At 36.8% G+C, this 17261-nt stretch overlaps 1 protein-coding gene across 1 annotated transcript in view; it reads left to right on the top strand.

Moving 5' to 3' along the window:
* Positions 1-2061: 2061 nt before the first annotated feature.
* Positions 2062-17261, top strand: part of LOC121315657 (regulator of microtubule dynamics protein 2) — a 70266-nt gene continuing 55066 nt past the window's right edge. The window contains exons 1-2 of the mRNA XM_041249931.1: positions 2062-2151; positions 3328-3776. Coding sequence (XP_041105865.1) covers positions 3337-3776 — 440 coding nt within the window. The 5' untranslated portion in view covers positions 2062-2151; positions 3328-3336. The remainder of the gene's footprint in view (positions 2152-3327; positions 3777-17261) is intronic.

Here is a 17261-nt window from a genome sequence, read left to right as displayed (position 1 = left end):
AAGGTTAACTATGTTTGTTTTTTTTTCATATAATATGTAGTACTTTTGTGAAGTACAACCTAAGCTGAACTTTACACTTTCCTAGACTCTCCTCCCCCTCCCCTGTACAGAGGCAAATCATTGATGAACATTTTACTGTAGATTGTTTAGTTTAGATTTACAGATTTCCCTTGCCAGCATGTAGATCCACTCTCTGTGCAGCATTATGGGCATCACCTACAATCATATGTGAAGGAAAGGGGTTTCAGGTGAGGTCGTTATCCCTGTTGCTCAGGGAATTCATCCAAATGGTTGATAATAATTATGTTGAAAGGAAATTGTAGTATGTTGAGTGCAGGATTTAATAGTATAAAATTGTATTATTTAGTGCTTTGATACAATCATGATAAAAAATAGCACTTTTCTGACACATAAACTTCAGAATACATTACTAGCAGGCTGTCTACTTTCTTGGTCAACTTTGAACCTTTTAGTTTATGGTTCAGCATTTTCTTTCAGCCATGTTTTGTGTCTCCTGACCCATCTGAAACCATGCTTCACAGCCACCTGACAAACCGAACTGTGTTAACTGGCTCCTGATTGTTTTCCCACCTAATTTCAAGTTAAATTTGAAATTAAACTAGTTAAACAGAATCCCATAGTTTAGGATTGTAGCTAAAAGAAGCACAACTCAACCAGTATCATTTAAGGTTCCCTCAGTCAAATGTATACACTGAAATTATAATAATTGTGATTGTAGGAAAATAATTATATAATAATTACTTTCCTACAATCACAACGTTATTAACAACATGTGAGTGATTTTATATACCGGTATACCAGAACTGTGCAAAGAGAAATACCAATGTAATTTCATCAGTCATTAAAAAATTAATCTTACTAAGCATTTACATATTTTCTATAGACAGAAATAAATTAAAGAGACTAACTTGCACTGTTGGATGTTTGATAATAATAACCTTGGACTGAGGACTGAGCTTGTACTCCAGAAAACAAATACACGTTAACACTGCCAGCAGGTAACTGTAGTTTACTAGCATTGATAAGATTAGCTCCATTTGTGCTTAAGTCTTACATATGAGATGTGGTCAACCTACTAAAGTTACAGGTACCCTTAAATTGGTTCAGTACTATGTGGTAAGCCAGGAATATTGTGGTATTTTAATACGTAGGTCATCTACTCCATCTTTCTTTTCCATGTAATGCTGTTTGACTGCTAGAGATGCCACAGGGCTGAATAGTTCAATTCTGTTCTCAGCAGAAAAATCAAAAAGATTAATAGTACACCTCTGGGTTATAATTAAACAGCGTTTATGTCACAGTGTATCTTACTTGCAAGTGAGAACATTACTGTCATGCAAACCAAGAGAGACCTGTGTAGTTATTTTGGGATTGCATTGATCTAGTTATTTATTTTGTTATTTTTAAAAATAATAATAAAAAGCAAATTCTAGGTGATGAGGTGAAAGGACTTATGGTTTTACAATATAAGTATATAGATATTAGTTTAATTTCCTCTTTTTAGGAAGGTATTTATCACAGTAATATACGATATATTACAGCAGCAAGCAAAGGCATTGCTTGATATTATCATTGAGAGCCTAGCCTGATTCGTGTTGATCCTGTGTGTTACTGCCAGAGTCTACAGTATCTGCACAAAAGTCAATTATGGATAGTCTTCCCAGAAATTCCTCTACTGTTCTAATATGCTGGTCCCTAGGTTGCCCGTTTTCAAGCTTATTTAAGAATAATTGAAGACATGATTTGATTAAAACCTCTAGTTTACTTACAAAAATAAAACTGGTGTATATTGTCCTTGAGCAAACAGTTTTGGCAGGACCCAGTTTACACTGAAAGTATTGACTTCCTATCTGCAACATTTATTTTCTGCAAGACTCAAAGCTGAACACTGATGCAAAGTTTCGAGTCTTGCTAAACTGAGTTTATGAATGAAGGAGCACTTCGCGCCTCCTTTGTTGAGAAGGCAGACCAAGGCGATGACGTAGGCGACATCAAACACGCCTATTTACTACTACTTGCGTAGAGAGGCGGAACTTTATTTCTAAAGCTCTGGTAGGGTCTCGTCTGGAGGAAGGTTTAGTGCTGTGCACGGCTGTCAAAATAAGAGTGGTGAGGCGATACAGAGATAAAGTAAGAACTTGGAACTTTTTTGAATGACATTATATTTGTATTTTTATATGAGCTTGCAATTCATTTTAACGAAGTGGCTCAGTGTATAGCAGCAGGTGCATATATTTACTGTAGATGTTTTTTTTCTTACGGTGATTAAGTGCTGCCAGTCGTCTGAAACCAATTTGTAGTAGTAATCTTCTTCGTCTTGGCTGTATTATTAGACACGTTAATCTGTTTTAAAGTCCGCTTGATCTGAGATTTAAAGATATCTCTTTTCCAATTGCATATATATTAAATTTTTTTCTATACCACTGTCCGGTAATTTGTCTATTTTATATCGTATAGACGACGTGGACGTAATGGATATACATAGACACACACACACACACACACACACACACACACACACACACACACACACATATATATATATATATATATATATATATATATATATATATATATATATATATATATATAAGTACATGTGCATACTGTTGCGTGTATTGTTTTCAACGTAATAATACTGTCTTGGTGGTCTATAACGTCACAATATAACTAAAAAATGAGTAATTAAGTGAAAAAATGCCCCCCATACACCACCCACGCCAATGTGTTGCCCCTTCCTGCACACAACCAATGCACTCCCAACATATCGTCCCTATCCGTTTTAATTCAGTGACTCACAATGGGTGTTTGGATATTAATGAATGGATATGTTTACACCTTGCATGCTCTCTTAGAATTAAAATGAGTTTCTTTAGATGTTATGTGGTAATACACTAAATAATATACAGTAAAAAGATTATAGCAATGCTTTAAGATTTGTAATTGGGTATCAGTACAGCACTGTAAATGTTCCATGACTGTATTACATCTATCAGTACACTACATAAACTTCCTTTCTGAGTTGATGTTGCTCTGGCATAAGTACAAGTGACTAAGGGTAGTCAGGGTGTTATAGTTTAGCAAAGTGGTTTGTCAGAATGGTAGCTAAGGGAGATATCCTAGATCCCCATTTTGTCTGTATTTATTTTGATGTCCCATTTTTAAAAAGCGTCAGGCTCTGATGCAAGCAGGTAATGTAATGCTACACATTATACAAATTTTTGTTTAATTTAAAAAGTTGCTAGAATTAAGACTGAGGAAACTAGGCTGCTACTTGTTATTGATAGCTTCTTTATATTCTTTCAGACCAGCAGAATGTCGCAACCAGACAGCAGAGCATTGGTGTTGAGTGCACTGGTTGGAGCGGCTGGGATCAGCTTGGCCCTTGTGTGGTACAAGAGTCGGAAATCCAGGGTGTCCACGACTTTAACTGATTATTATCTCAGTAATAATGAGAGACACTCGCAGTTCAGTGCGGATGACAGGAGTGGGGGGGCAGTGCGTCTTTTCCAGGGGAAGCAGACGGAGATGCTGGAGAAGCTGAACACCTTGATCCTGTGTGTGTCCGAGCTGAAAGACGAGGTGAAGAGCCTGAAGGAAGGCATCCCCAAGCTGCAGGAGCAGGTGAGGGAAGAGCTGCGGGACAAACTTGAGTCACGCAGGATGAGTCCCCTGCACCGAGCAACACGCAGGAGAAGAACTGAGATACCCATAGAGGACTGCTTGAGCTCGGAGGAGGCTGAAAGTGAAGGCGGGTGAGTATTTCACTGGTACTTGTTCTCATTTATAATACACTTAAATAAAGAAATGAAATACCCACACACTAAATAAGCTCCAAAATAAATCATTGTAATTTTATTTGTCAAAACGCCATGCCAACAGGTCAAATCAATGTTTCAATCTATGAGAGATCTTCATCAGGATCCTGATGAAGATCTCTCACCCAACAGGTAACATCCGACCATCTCTAATAGCATGCAGTGTTCTGCTCGTAGATCAGGAGATAGTATGATGACCATGTTTAAGTATTCCGAAGGTTTAAAGCTACATTCATATCAGTACATAAATAAATACATAAATAAACAGTACCTTTGTATTATCGTGGCAGAGGTTTCTTACATAGTTTATTGAACAATGAGCATTGTATTACCTGCCAATTTATAATAATTCAGAAACGCCTCAAAATATGCCTTTCTTTTGAAGTACTGTGTCAGTGATTTAGTGCTTGGAACTACCAGATTATTATTATTTTTTTTTTTTGCAATCAGCTGCCAAATAACTTAAGTATAGGCCAAGTTTGCGTAACAAATAAACAGCAGGTGTTACCTTTTTTAAAATTATATGTAAATGAAAAAATGCTCTGATTTAAAAATAGATAAATGGATGCAACAAAAAACATATCTTCATACAACCACATAAGAATTATTGTATAGTGTATATTACAGTGGAGCTGTAATGGCTGCTTCATTTATACATATACAAAACAACTAAATTTGCATTCCACTGCTTGTAGGTTCAAGTGAGAGTAGTCAGTAAAGTAAGCTTAAGCACGATTGTCACTTAATAAAATTTTCCTTCTCAGGAATGAATTTGTATTTCAAACAAGGTACGACCGTGAACAAAGATAGTATCACCCATACTTCTGTGATGCATCATTATCACTATCTGGTGTTCAAGGATAGAGAATGTTACTGTTCTACATAGCTAGCTGATTTCTGTGTAAATTTGGCCTTGGCTAAATATTTCACTCCCAGACTACCAAGGTGACCACTAAGGCCATTGGAAACAACAATATCCATTTTGTCAAATGGTTACAAATGTGGTCTTGTATTACTGTATGCCTGTACAAGTAAAGTTATTACTGGGTATACATTTAGTATTAAAAAAAAAAAAAAAACCTTGGTTATATTTATGTAACATTGTAGCATTGTAAAAAAAGTCATTAGACAGTATGTGGTATTATTCTTGTATAATATCAGTACACCTAACGGGCACACCTGTGCACCCACAATGTTTATAACTTTAGTCATATAAGCACTGAAAAGAACCAGCTTGTCAAAACTAACAAAATTAGCAATTTGCTAAATGAACTGTGTAATTCAGGAGTGCAAAGCACTGCAATGCTCTAGGAAGTAAATTAAATTCTTTATGTATACCCAGTTTATCCATTTGCAGTTTTTAAGGTTAACATTTTAAATTGTTGCAGTACATTTCTGTTAAGTAACTGCTGGACAAGGTTGCACGGCAGATATATTATTGTAGAGGGTGCTGTATGATACAAGCTGATACAGTAACTGACCAAGTTTCAACACTGAAACACAATAAATCAGCTTTGAACATTTGTATGTAAACTTAAATATGAAACTTCTGCATTTTCTGAAAATTACATAGTGTTTAGCGGTTGTCATACAATACTTAGTGCATGGAGAATCAGCTTGGATTAGATCAACCACTTATTAGTCACCATCAGCAACCTATCTTTTACTCCTAAAAAAGCACACTGCAAACCCGGAGGATTAGGTAGATATTACAGCTTAATCTAGTACAGTGGAAATTGTGTATTGTATTTCTGTACAGGATGTTTTTTTTTAGTTTAGTTTTCTCAGTTACTTTCTTAAAATCCAAAGAAAAACTACTATGGAAGAATTGTGGAAGTAGTGATCTGCAGTTACTTGTAAGATTCTGTTCTGGCACTTTGAATCAGATCCAGAAAAAGGCATGGCAGAATAATTTACAACAATATTTGGCTTTATTTCAGTAAGAATCCAAACAAGGTATAGGATTATGAAATATATTTTTTTTTTCTTTTGAAGTTATGGGGAACTTTTTTTTTTTCAAAATTAAAATTAAACATTCATACTGCTACAGTACTTGAAAGTGCTAGTATAAGTAGTAAAAAGGATTTTCAAAATTGTTAATGTCCTCTTTCTTTCAATCAACGCATTCTCACTGGTTCACTTAACGTTGTTTTAGGTATTTCCGGATGTTACGTTTCAGAATATACATAGTGATTACCAAAGCCATGTTAAATTCTTATGTTCAGTAGTGGTTGAATTCAACTTTGTTATAGCTACAGTATGTTATCATCCATCTTTTGTCTTTCATGCAAAAACTATAGTCTGGCTTATAAGCAAAACCAAATTAGAATCTGGAGATTTATCATTTTAAAATGGCATATATTCCCCTTTAACACTCTCTTGCAAAGACTCAGTAGTCCCATTTAAGGTACTATTTTATTTATCCTGTGCTAGGCTGTCAGAACCGGAACCCTTTGACTGTTTTTTGAAGCAGACTGTTAATGGTTAGAGCAGAGGCTGTAAATCAGTTCCACTGTGAACAAAGTGCTCATATTGATTGTACTGTAGGAAAAACATGGAGAGTGCAGTCAGTGGCTGACTAACTAATTTTATCTGATTCTGCTTTAGTGTAAAATGAGTACAGTCATAACCACATTGGAAATTAAGTTAAGCATCTAAAGTTACTTTGCAAATTCTGACTATTGCTTGGCATTGCATGTTCCATCTGCTTTAAGCAATTGCCTATTAACAGTGGCTCTCACTTTTGATTTGAAAAAGTGTTTACAGAGGCAATGTTTATTGGACTCGGACACAGCCTATTACACAACCTATTACTTACTAAACAAATACAGCGTTCAGTCCACACTGTACCTTTAAAATGTTAACCCTTTTAAAGTAATTTTAATAAAGTAGTGTTATTTTCTTGCTGGTTTGATGCAGCTGTCTAAATTGTTGGAGTACTTGTGACATTGCCTGACTGCTGAATCCCATTGGCTTTCTTCTTTAAAGCAGTGTGTCAAATGTGGCTTTCTTCTTTGAAGCAGTTGCAAACCACACTCTGTTAAAACTTAAAGGCTGGTTTGAAGTTTACTGAAGTTTTGTTGTTGTCAAAGTGCAAAAGTGCACTGTATTTGAAGAATGATGTGTAAACTAATAGGTTGACATAATCCACAGGTCCCACTCCTGTGTTTATGTATAGAGTAAATTATGTTTGATCCAGATCCAAAACTGTCTGCCATACTATAATTAGCATTTCAACATTGGGCTTGGATTTACACCTGGCCTACTGGACCTACTGTAGGAGTGGTTTGACATCATTCAAATCTGATGGCTTTTATATGGAGGGGGTACAGGGGTAGATTGACTGATCTCCAATGCATTTGTCAACCAATTTTATATATATATATATATATATATATATATATATATAGTAAAGGATGTAGCAGGACAGGGGGCCTTCAGTCCTAAAAATGTTTGTTTTATGGCAGGGGCAGGGTTAAAAAGCCTCCCTACCAAGCTAATTGTTAAATTTAATTACTTTATTTATTGTTAATTGTTAATTATCACCTGCACCTGGCTGTTATTGATAATTAGAGCCAGATGCAGGGTTTAAAAGGAGTGCAGCCAGCCTGTTCCAGGCTGCTGAGTAGAAGGACATGGGAAGGAGTACTCTGTGTCCGAGCAGTCACGGTGTAACATCTGTGTGGTGTTTAGTTTTGTAAACTGTGTGTTTTGTTTTACAGCAGGTAAACAGCTTATCTGTCCTGCGAGTCAGTCAGGGACCTGCTGTGTGTGTAGTCAGTGCTCATAAGAGCTAGGTGTTTGTTTGTGTTTTAAATAAAAGTGCGCAGTAGTGGCTAAAATCAAAGTTTTCCTCTCTGGGTCACGTTTTTAAAGGGGCACGAACCCAAAGCTACGGCCAGCTTGATCACTATATATATATATATATATATATATATATATATATATATATATATATATATATATATATATATATATATATACACACACACACACACACACACACACACAGTGAACTCCAAAAGTATTTGGACACTGACATATTTTTGTTGTCTTTTAATGTGAGTGTATTTTCATCCATATTGGATGAACCGTTTAGGATACCAAAAGTATTTGGACAGATTAAAATGATGTACAATAAAGTAGTCATGTTTAGTACTTTGCATGCAATGATTGCCTGAAGTCTGCAACCTTTAGACATCACCAGACGCTGGGTATCTTCCCTGGTGATGCTCTGCCAACCATCTTCAGTTCCTGCTTGTTTCGGGGGCTTTTTGCCTTCAGTCTTGTCTTCAGCATGTGAAATGCATGCTCAATTGGATTCAGATCGGGTGATTGACTTGACCAGTCAAGAATTTTCCACTTTTTGGCCCTGAAAAACTCTGTGGTTGCTATGGCAATGTGTTTGGGGTCATTGTCATGCTGCATGATGAAGCACCGTCCAATGAGTTTGGAGGCACTTGGTTGTATCTGAGCAAACAAGATATTTCTGTACACTTCTGTACACTGTCAGCAGTCACATCATCATTGAAGACAAGTGAGCCAGTTCCAGTTGCAGCCATACATGCCCAAGCCATAACACTACCTCCACCATGTTTCACAGATGAGGGGGTATCCTTTGTATCATGGGCAGTTCCTTTTATTTCTCCACACTTTCCTGTTTCCATCACCCTGGCACAGGTTAGTCTTCATCTCATCTGTCCATAAGACTTTGTACCAGAACTCTACGGGCTCTTTTAGGTACTTTTTAGCAAACTGTGACCTGGCCGTTCTGTTCTTGAAGCTTACTAGTGGTTTGCATCTTGTGGTGTACCCTCTGAAGTTCTGCTGGTGTACTCTTCTGCGTATGGTAGTCATTGATACATCTATGCCTACCTCCTGGAGAGTGTTCCTGATCTGTTGGACTGTTGTTAGGGGGTTTTTCTTCACCATTGAAAGTATTCTTTGGTCATCCACTATAGTGGTCTTTCTTGGTCTACCATGTCGTTTGCCATTGCTGAGTTCACCAGCGCTTTTTTCTTCTTAATGATGTACCAAATAGTTGATTTTGGCACACCTAATGTTTTGGCTATGTCTCTGATTGATTTATTCTGATTTTTTTGCCTCATGATGGCCAGCTTTACTGGCATTGACACTTCTTTGGTCCTCATGTTGTCAGACACCAGCAACAGACTCCAAAGGCAAACGCAAAGCCTAGAATCAAGACTAGACATTGACAGCTCTCTTGCGCATGCACTAATGATGCAAGCAAACACACCTGCCTAATATGAAACAGCTGTGAAGCCAATTGTCCAAATACTTTTGGTACCCTAAAATGGGGGAGACTATGTACAAAACATGTTGTAATTTCTAAACGGTTCATCCGATATGGATGAAAATACCCTCAAATTAAAGCTGACAGTCTGGAATGCAAAACAACAAAAATGTGTCACTGTCCAAATACTTTTGGAGTTCACTGGAGTTATATATATATATATATATATATATATATATATATATATATATATATATATATAGATATATATATATATATATATATAAATATATACATATATATAATAATTTACATTTTTTGTAATTGTGTATTATATGTGCTTTGTATTATAGTTACCCCTCGGCAATGCAACCATAAGAAAAACTTTACTGTTAGATGAATGTCATTCATATAATGGTAAGCAGTTCATTTTCAAAGAAAGGTAATAACAGCAAGCTATGGCTTTATATTGATTGAGCTGCACATAGAGTACCGATACCAGTGCTACTGGCCCTTGCATTATTTGTTAGGCAGTTCAAGTAAATATTGACAGGTATGAAAGTTTACTTTTGTTTTGCTTGCCTTTGTTTTGTGCACATTTCACCTTGTTTCAGATGCAATGTTGAGTGGACATTAAAATTGTAATATATCTCCCATGCATCCAGACACCCCAGTTTTCTTTACAATGCATAACAAACTGCAGTAAACCTGTCGTTGTTGTTTTTTTGTTTTTTTAAATTTCATGTTGCCTAAAAAAGGGGCCCCAAAGATACTGTGTTTTTCACAGAGCACATTCTGTCCAGAGCAGAATGACATTTGCAAGAACGCATCCAGTTTGACAAGAAATGCAATTTGTTTCAAGTTTTATTTTAAATAGTTCTTTAATGTAGACATTTTGTTAGACACATTGTCATTTTAAGTTAATTATTGTGGTGATTATTAGCTAGACATGCAAGTAGATTTTATTTTTATTTTATTAGGTTGTTGCATTTCTTTGTTCCTTGCATACAAGTTCCAGTGTATTAGGTAAACTACATTGTGGTCTATGGTTTTATGTAGCTTACACTAGGAAAAACATTTATCTTATTTCTTCAAGAGATTTATAGTGTGAATATGTTTGTCTAAAATAAATTACTATTTGCAGTTTACAAAATCACAGGCACACACAAATAATAGAAATTAGAGTAATCGGGCGTTACAGTCTTCAAGCCATATCACATTGTTTTATTGCCCTATCTAGGCAGTTGTGACTTGACCTGAAAACATTTTAATCTATTAAAAATATAAGCACTCATGTAATAATTATTTTTAATATGTAGCCTGTAGAGATGGAGTAATCACGTGGTATAGCTTTCAAGGCGTTTAGATTTGTTTCCAGAGCTGACCGATGGTCTTAGGAATCTCTCCATTGCTGAACTGAAGCTTGCACTGAAATGCTGCCACACTTCTTACTAAGATACAAATAGCATTTATACTGTTTGAAGAGGCCGGAGTCGACGTCAGGATTTCGGGACTCTGGTTTCCCAGAAGTAGGTCTGTTTAGGGGATGTTGTCCCAAACAGTATAGAGAGGGTTTGCATAGTGTAGTAGGTTCCTGGAGTGGGACGTTCCTTTTAGTGGGACTAGCACTTTTTTTTTAGCTTTGTTTTGTTTTCTTTATTAAACCTGCCACTAGGATTAGCATTGTTGGTACCTTAGTGTCAGGACCTCTGTTGTTGTTAAATCTGTGCACCTGTACAGCGTGTCAACACTCCATACTTTGTGTCTGCCTCAGTATTATTCAGTGACGACCCATGTAAGTAACGTCGCTTGTTGCAAGGGATAATGAAGTCTATTTCTGTCTCTGTAAGATGATTTTTCAAATTGTCCCTTGAATTTCACCAATTTTGACCCATGGAACAATGTTAATTGTACCAAACTGCTATTGGCATACCCTCTCTAGACATTCAAAGCTTGGAACACGTATTTCCAAAATCTAGAAAAATATATAGTACGATGGCGATATGATATGATGACATCAAAATTATAGGCAAAGAATGTTCCTTTTGAGGCTAAACATAACCTTTTCATCTTGGCCAAAGTGATAATATTGCTGTGTCTACTCTGCACATTTTAAGAAGGTTTTTTTGATTGTTTCACAAAGCAAGTGAATTTATGGTCTAAGTGGATGTGTGCTTTAGCTGTAACATTATCAATTTCATATTGTTATTTGTTAATCTGTCAAAACAGCCCATGTCAGTTCTTTCTTCTGAATCAAACAGGCTGTAAATCTGAGTGGCTGTTTGCTGTGCTTCCCAGAAGCTGTCAAGGTTTGCGTTTTACAATATTGTGCAGGAACTTGTAATTCCTTTTACAATTCAGAGTTAATCTTTAGCATGCTGCACTTTGAAGCCCCAGGCATCTTTTGACTTCAATTTCAATTATACATTTTGAACATGACATTAATCATATTTGAAAGAAATTCTGAACTGACTTGCAGGGGGATAAGATGGAAGCACTGTGTATAACGTCCAGGACTGGGCTCTAAACTAATTTATTTACTTGAGGTTATTTATAACAAACATTAAACACCTGGGTAAGCAGGTGATTTATGAAATGCCACTATATTTCACAGTATTTAAGACTGGTATATTGCTGGGGTACAATTTGATATGATCTTCATATTTTGTTTCCTAACTTGTGCAACTGGGGAACTCCTCAGCATGCTAATCCCAGAACAGTTCAAAACGTGGAGTAGTGCTTTGGTGGGTTTTTGTTACTGTGAATCACATGCGTCATTCTACCTCAAGTGCACCGGATTCTGTGGAGGTCTTTCTCCATAACCAGGGACGACCAAAATTGGTCTGTGCTGTCAAATATTAATTTGCATTCGCCATTGGCGACTGTGGGAATGGGCAAGTCAGATACAAAGTAAGTTAGTTACATTATTAGTTTCGCTGATTGCACTATGTAACACAATTTTTGTTCCTGGTTAGTAAGTGTTATTTCCTAATTGCTTATGCCTCAAAAGTATAGAAAATGGCTATTATTCCCCACAGACTTTGCTTTTGTGACCAGGACAGTGATATTTCAAAATATCACTATTTCCAAAATAGGATAGAATACGATTATACTGTAAATACAGTATAATCGTAAATCTCGAAAAACTACTCACTTCTAAATCTTTTGTAGGCATTTGTGTATTACTTTAGTATAAATACATGTTAATTTGGATTCATGTGTTGTTTTTTTCTGACTTTATGTGAACGAAAAGACGCACATTTGCCCGTTTTCCCATTGGAAATAGTGATATTTTGAAATGTACCTGTCCTGGTCACAAAAGCAAAGTTTGTGGGGAATAATAGCCATTTTCTATACTTTTGAGGCATAAGCAATTAGGAAATAACACTTACTACCCAGGAAAAAAAAAAATAAAAAAAATAAAAAAAATTGTTACACGGTGTTGTCAACGCTTTATTTTTAACTAGCCTACACGTTAAACAATCAAACTATCTTTTTTTTTTTTTTAAATAAGTATTTTTACAGTGCGTGTTTGTTGTGTAGATTTCAGTAGACCCTAACTTACTGTATTTAGCACTACGCCTGAAAATGTATTGGCGAAAGTAATATAGTTTGACATCTGGTAGCCAATGTGGTGTTCCCAATCGTGCTGTTTGTTCAGTTTTCATTGTGTTCATAAAGTTTATTCAAAGTCTGCTGTTGTTGTATAATGAACTACTGAAATCAAGTTGCTCAATGTCAGCATCCATTTGTTTTGTTTTTACGACATGTCATTAAAACCACAGAGTAGCTGCTATTGCTGCTGATTGCAAACACTTTTAGATGTTTTTTTTCTTTCATATAGCACATTAACAGCGTTCATAGGATGTGCACAAAAACAAAGATTTACTTCCACATAGCAGAAAAAGGTAAATTACACAAGCGAATTCATACTGCATTTATGTTTTTTCGGGCAGACTGATTTGTAATGATGATTAAACTAGAATATGTTCGGGCTGGTTTTACAGTGGATTAAGGCATGCGTGATGACCAGGGGGGGGGGGGGGGGGGGGGGGGTGTCAAACAGTGACATCACTGTATGGTATTTTACCTGGCAATCAAATTTTAAAAGCTATGAGCCAGGTGCCCATAAGAATGTTGGCCAACTTTGAGCCCTGATAAAGTGGTTGGTGATACATATACCATATATGAGGGAGAAAAGGGTTCCAGAATAAGGTGGTGTTTGCATGCAAAATGATGCCCATTTTGAAGTCAGTCATTGACAAAGGGGTAGAGCATCCTGCCTTGGTCCAGGTGAGCTGGAATGACTCAAGTACAGTATGCTGAAGAAAAGATGAGAAATAAAAGTTTGCAGAAGCAGGCAAGATGGTAACATTTTTCATACAGTGCCCATTTGCAAGTAATTTGTTGTAAATTGCATACTCTTGTGCCTGTGCCAGTTTTTGTTAATTTGTTGGGTAGGGGTATTTTGCCATAAAGCAATAAGGTCTCTACATCTACATAAAACTGCAGAAAGGGATTTGAAGCACTCAGATTTAGGGGAAAAGGGTTTGACTGCACTATTGAATTACTCAAGATTTGAAGTGTTAAATAAATGAATGTCGCTACAGTCATTTGAGGCGTGGCTGTCTTCTAGAACTTGAATGCATGCTGTTTTGTGTTCTATTTTTATTTGTATAGTTTTTACATTGCAGAATCTTAAGATCTGACCACCCACATTTATTTTATTTTTTTCAATTTAGAATAAATATGCATGGCGGTACTTTGTATGGACATGCATTAGTTCCATTCCTTCCATTCCCACCCAGCAGAACTTCAGTACAGCATGGGGAAAGTACAGCATGGGGAAAATTGAACTGGTATCTAAGTAATATGTTCCTAATTCTGAAAAGTGTTTTGATAGCATCTATATACCCCGCCCCTGTTCTCTTTTTTTCAACGGTATTGCACGTAAAGAAAAGTTATTAACATTGTTGCTGCCAGAAAGGGTATGTCTTTAAACACATTGTCAAATTGACACATTGAGCAAATGGCAAAACAAGTGAAATGCAACTCATTTTTAAGGGATGTATTTCTTTTCTCCTCAACAGACACACAAAACAGTACAGTACAAAAAAGTACTCAGATGTTTGACAACAGTCTGATTTAGTCGCAATTAATTTCCAAGGGACCTCCCCCTCTGCAGTAAAAAAAACTTAATTCTGGTTCAAAACTGTTAAATCTCTCTTGATGCAGTTAAATAGGACAGTATTTTATGGCTATGGATAGGCAACAAGCCTCACTATAATCTGAATGCTACTGATTTGCAGTAGCATTTAGATTACCAGTCTGAGCCTACTTGAGGGAAACATGTGCTTGATGCATGCAAAGCATTTCTGTTAGCATGTGAAATCAGGACAAATACTGCATAATGATGCGTTATCTAAATTCTGTCAGTGTGTTAAGTACATTGTTAAGCTAAAACCCACTGTAGTGCATGACAATCTGAGGATGTAAGAAGCTGATTGTTCACCCGTCTTTGCACATGTACGGTATGTCACATTTATTTAAAATAAATGTTTATTTTTTTCACAAGACACTTTTACTAAAGATACAGTTTCTATGGAATATATTGTGATTGTCTTACTTGTTCAACATGCAGAATGAATTATGTGTAGATCAGATGTATGTAGCTGGTCTTCACATGTTGATTCTCCTATAGCATTTGCAAGGCGGTGCTCTGGAGATTGGGGGAAGATCTTGTATTCCTGTCAGTTTGCATCACTGTGCATGGTACTGAATGTGTTGGGGTGATGGGTAATGTTATTCAACGTGGCAAGGCCCTGTCAGAGAGGGAAAAGGAATTTAGTTTTGATGAAGGTGAACAGGTGTAATATCTATTCCCCCCCCCCGACACATGTATACATGCTAGGAGGCAGAGTGGTCCAGTGTTTAAAGTCTAGGGCTTGTAACCAGAAGATCACTGGTTCAAATCCCACCTCTGCCTCTGGCTGATTTGACCCTGAGCAAGTCACTTAACCTCCTTGTACTGAGATGTTAAATAATTGTCCTATTGTAAATGACTCTGCATATGATGCAACAGTTCACAGCCTACCTCTGTAAAGCGCTTTGTGATGGTGGTCCACTATGAACCATGCTATATAAAAACAAAGACATTACATTACACATACTCTTCAGTTTGTATAATTCTCTATTTATCAATTCACAAAGCTGCAAAACCACCATAGCAGAAAACCCACTAATTATAGTGTTGCTACAAAAACTAAAAATTAACCTGAAAGGTTTAAATGTTAGCTTTTAGCATTTTATTATGTTATATACAGCTCTGGAAAAAATTAAGAGACCACTGCAAAATTATCAGTTTCTCTGGTTTTACTATTTATAGGTATGTGTTTGGGTAAAATTAACATTTTTGTTTTGTTCTATAAACTACTGACAACATTTCTCCCAAATTCCAAATAAAAAATATTGTCATTTAGAGCATTTATTTGCAGAAAATGACAACTGGTCAAAATAACAAAAAAGATGCAATGTTGTCAGACCTCGAATAATGCAAAGAAAATAAGTTCATATTCATTTTTAAACAACACAATACTAATGTTTTAACTTAGGAAGAGTTCAGAAATCAATATTTGGTGGAATAACCCTGATTTTCAAGCACAGCTTTCGTGCGTCTTGGCATGCTCTCCACCAGTCTTTCACATTGATGTTGGGTGACTTTATGCCACTCCTGGCACAAAAATTCAAGCAGCTCGGCTTTGTTTGATGGCTTGTGACCATCCATCTTCCTCTTGATCACATTTCAGAGGTATTCAATGGGGTTCAGGTCTGGAGATTGGGCTGGCCATGACGGTCTTGATCTGGTGGTCCTCCATCCACACCTTGATTGACCTGGCTGTGTGGCATGGAGCATTGTCCTGCTGGAAAAACCAATCCTCAGAGTTGGAACATTGTCAGAGCAGAAGGAAGCAAGTTTTCTTCCAGGACAACCTTGTACTTGGCTTGATTCATGCCAAAGCTGCCCGATTCCAGCCTTGCTGAAGCACCCCCAGATCATCACCGATCTTCCACCACATTTCACAGTGGGTGCAAGACACTGTGGCTTGTAGGCCTCTCCAGGTCTCCGTCTAACCATTAGACGACCAGGTGTTGGGCAAAGCTGAAAATTGGACTCATCTGGGGGTGCTTCAGCAAGGCTGGAATCGGGCAGATTTGTCTTTGTGAAGGGCGCATGAATCAAGCCAAGTACAAGGTTGTCCTGGAAGAAAACTTGCTTCCTTCTGCTTGGACAATGTTTCCCAACTCTGAGGATTGGTTTTTCCAGCAGGACAATGCTCCATGCCACACAGCCAGGTCAATCAAGGTGTGGATGGAGGACCACCAGATCAAGATCCTGTCATGGCCAGCCCAATCTCCAGACTTGAACCCCATTGAAAACCTCTGGAATGTGATCAAGAGGAAGATGGATGGTCACAAGCCATCAAACAAAGCCGAGCTGCTTGAATTTTTGCGCCAGGAGTGGCATAAGTCACCCAACATCAATGTGAAAGACTGGTAGAGAGCATGCCAAGACGCATGAAAGCTGTGCTTGAAAATCAGGGTTATTCCACCAAATATTGATTTCTGAACTCTTCCTAAGTTAAAACATTAGTATTGTGTTGTTTAAAAATGAATATGAACTTATTTTCTTTGCATTATTCGAGGTCTGACAACACTGCATCTTTTTTGTTATTTTGACCAGTTGTCATTTTCTGCAAATAAATGCTCTAAATGACAATATTTTTATTTGGAATTTGGGAGAAATGATGTCAGTAGTTTATAGAATAAAACAAAAATGTTAATTTTACCCAAACACATACCTATAAATAGTAAAACCAGAGAAACTGATAATTTTGCAGTATGTACAGAACGTTTATTACTATATACAAACACGCATTATAGGAAGTAGACTTGGTAACCACAGTCTTCTGAACTGAAAAGAGTAAGTGCGTCTGGGGCGCTGCAGGAGGTGGAGGCACTTTTAAAATGGAAGAGAATAGCTGCTGTGTAAGAAGACTGAGTTCATGCTGACCTCTCTGAATGCAACCTGTCAAGATAGTTTTGAGTCAAGTCAGGTGTTGGGAACTAATAATCATCTCTCACTTACTTATGTGCAAAGATTATAAAGG

Source organism: Polyodon spathula, chromosome 5 (assembly GCF_017654505.1).
Source record: "Polyodon spathula isolate WHYD16114869_AA chromosome 5, ASM1765450v1, whole genome shotgun sequence".
Taxonomy (NCBI): Eukaryota; Metazoa; Chordata; class Actinopteri; order Acipenseriformes; family Polyodontidae; genus Polyodon; species Polyodon spathula.
This window is presented reverse-complemented; position numbering and strand designations above follow the sequence as displayed.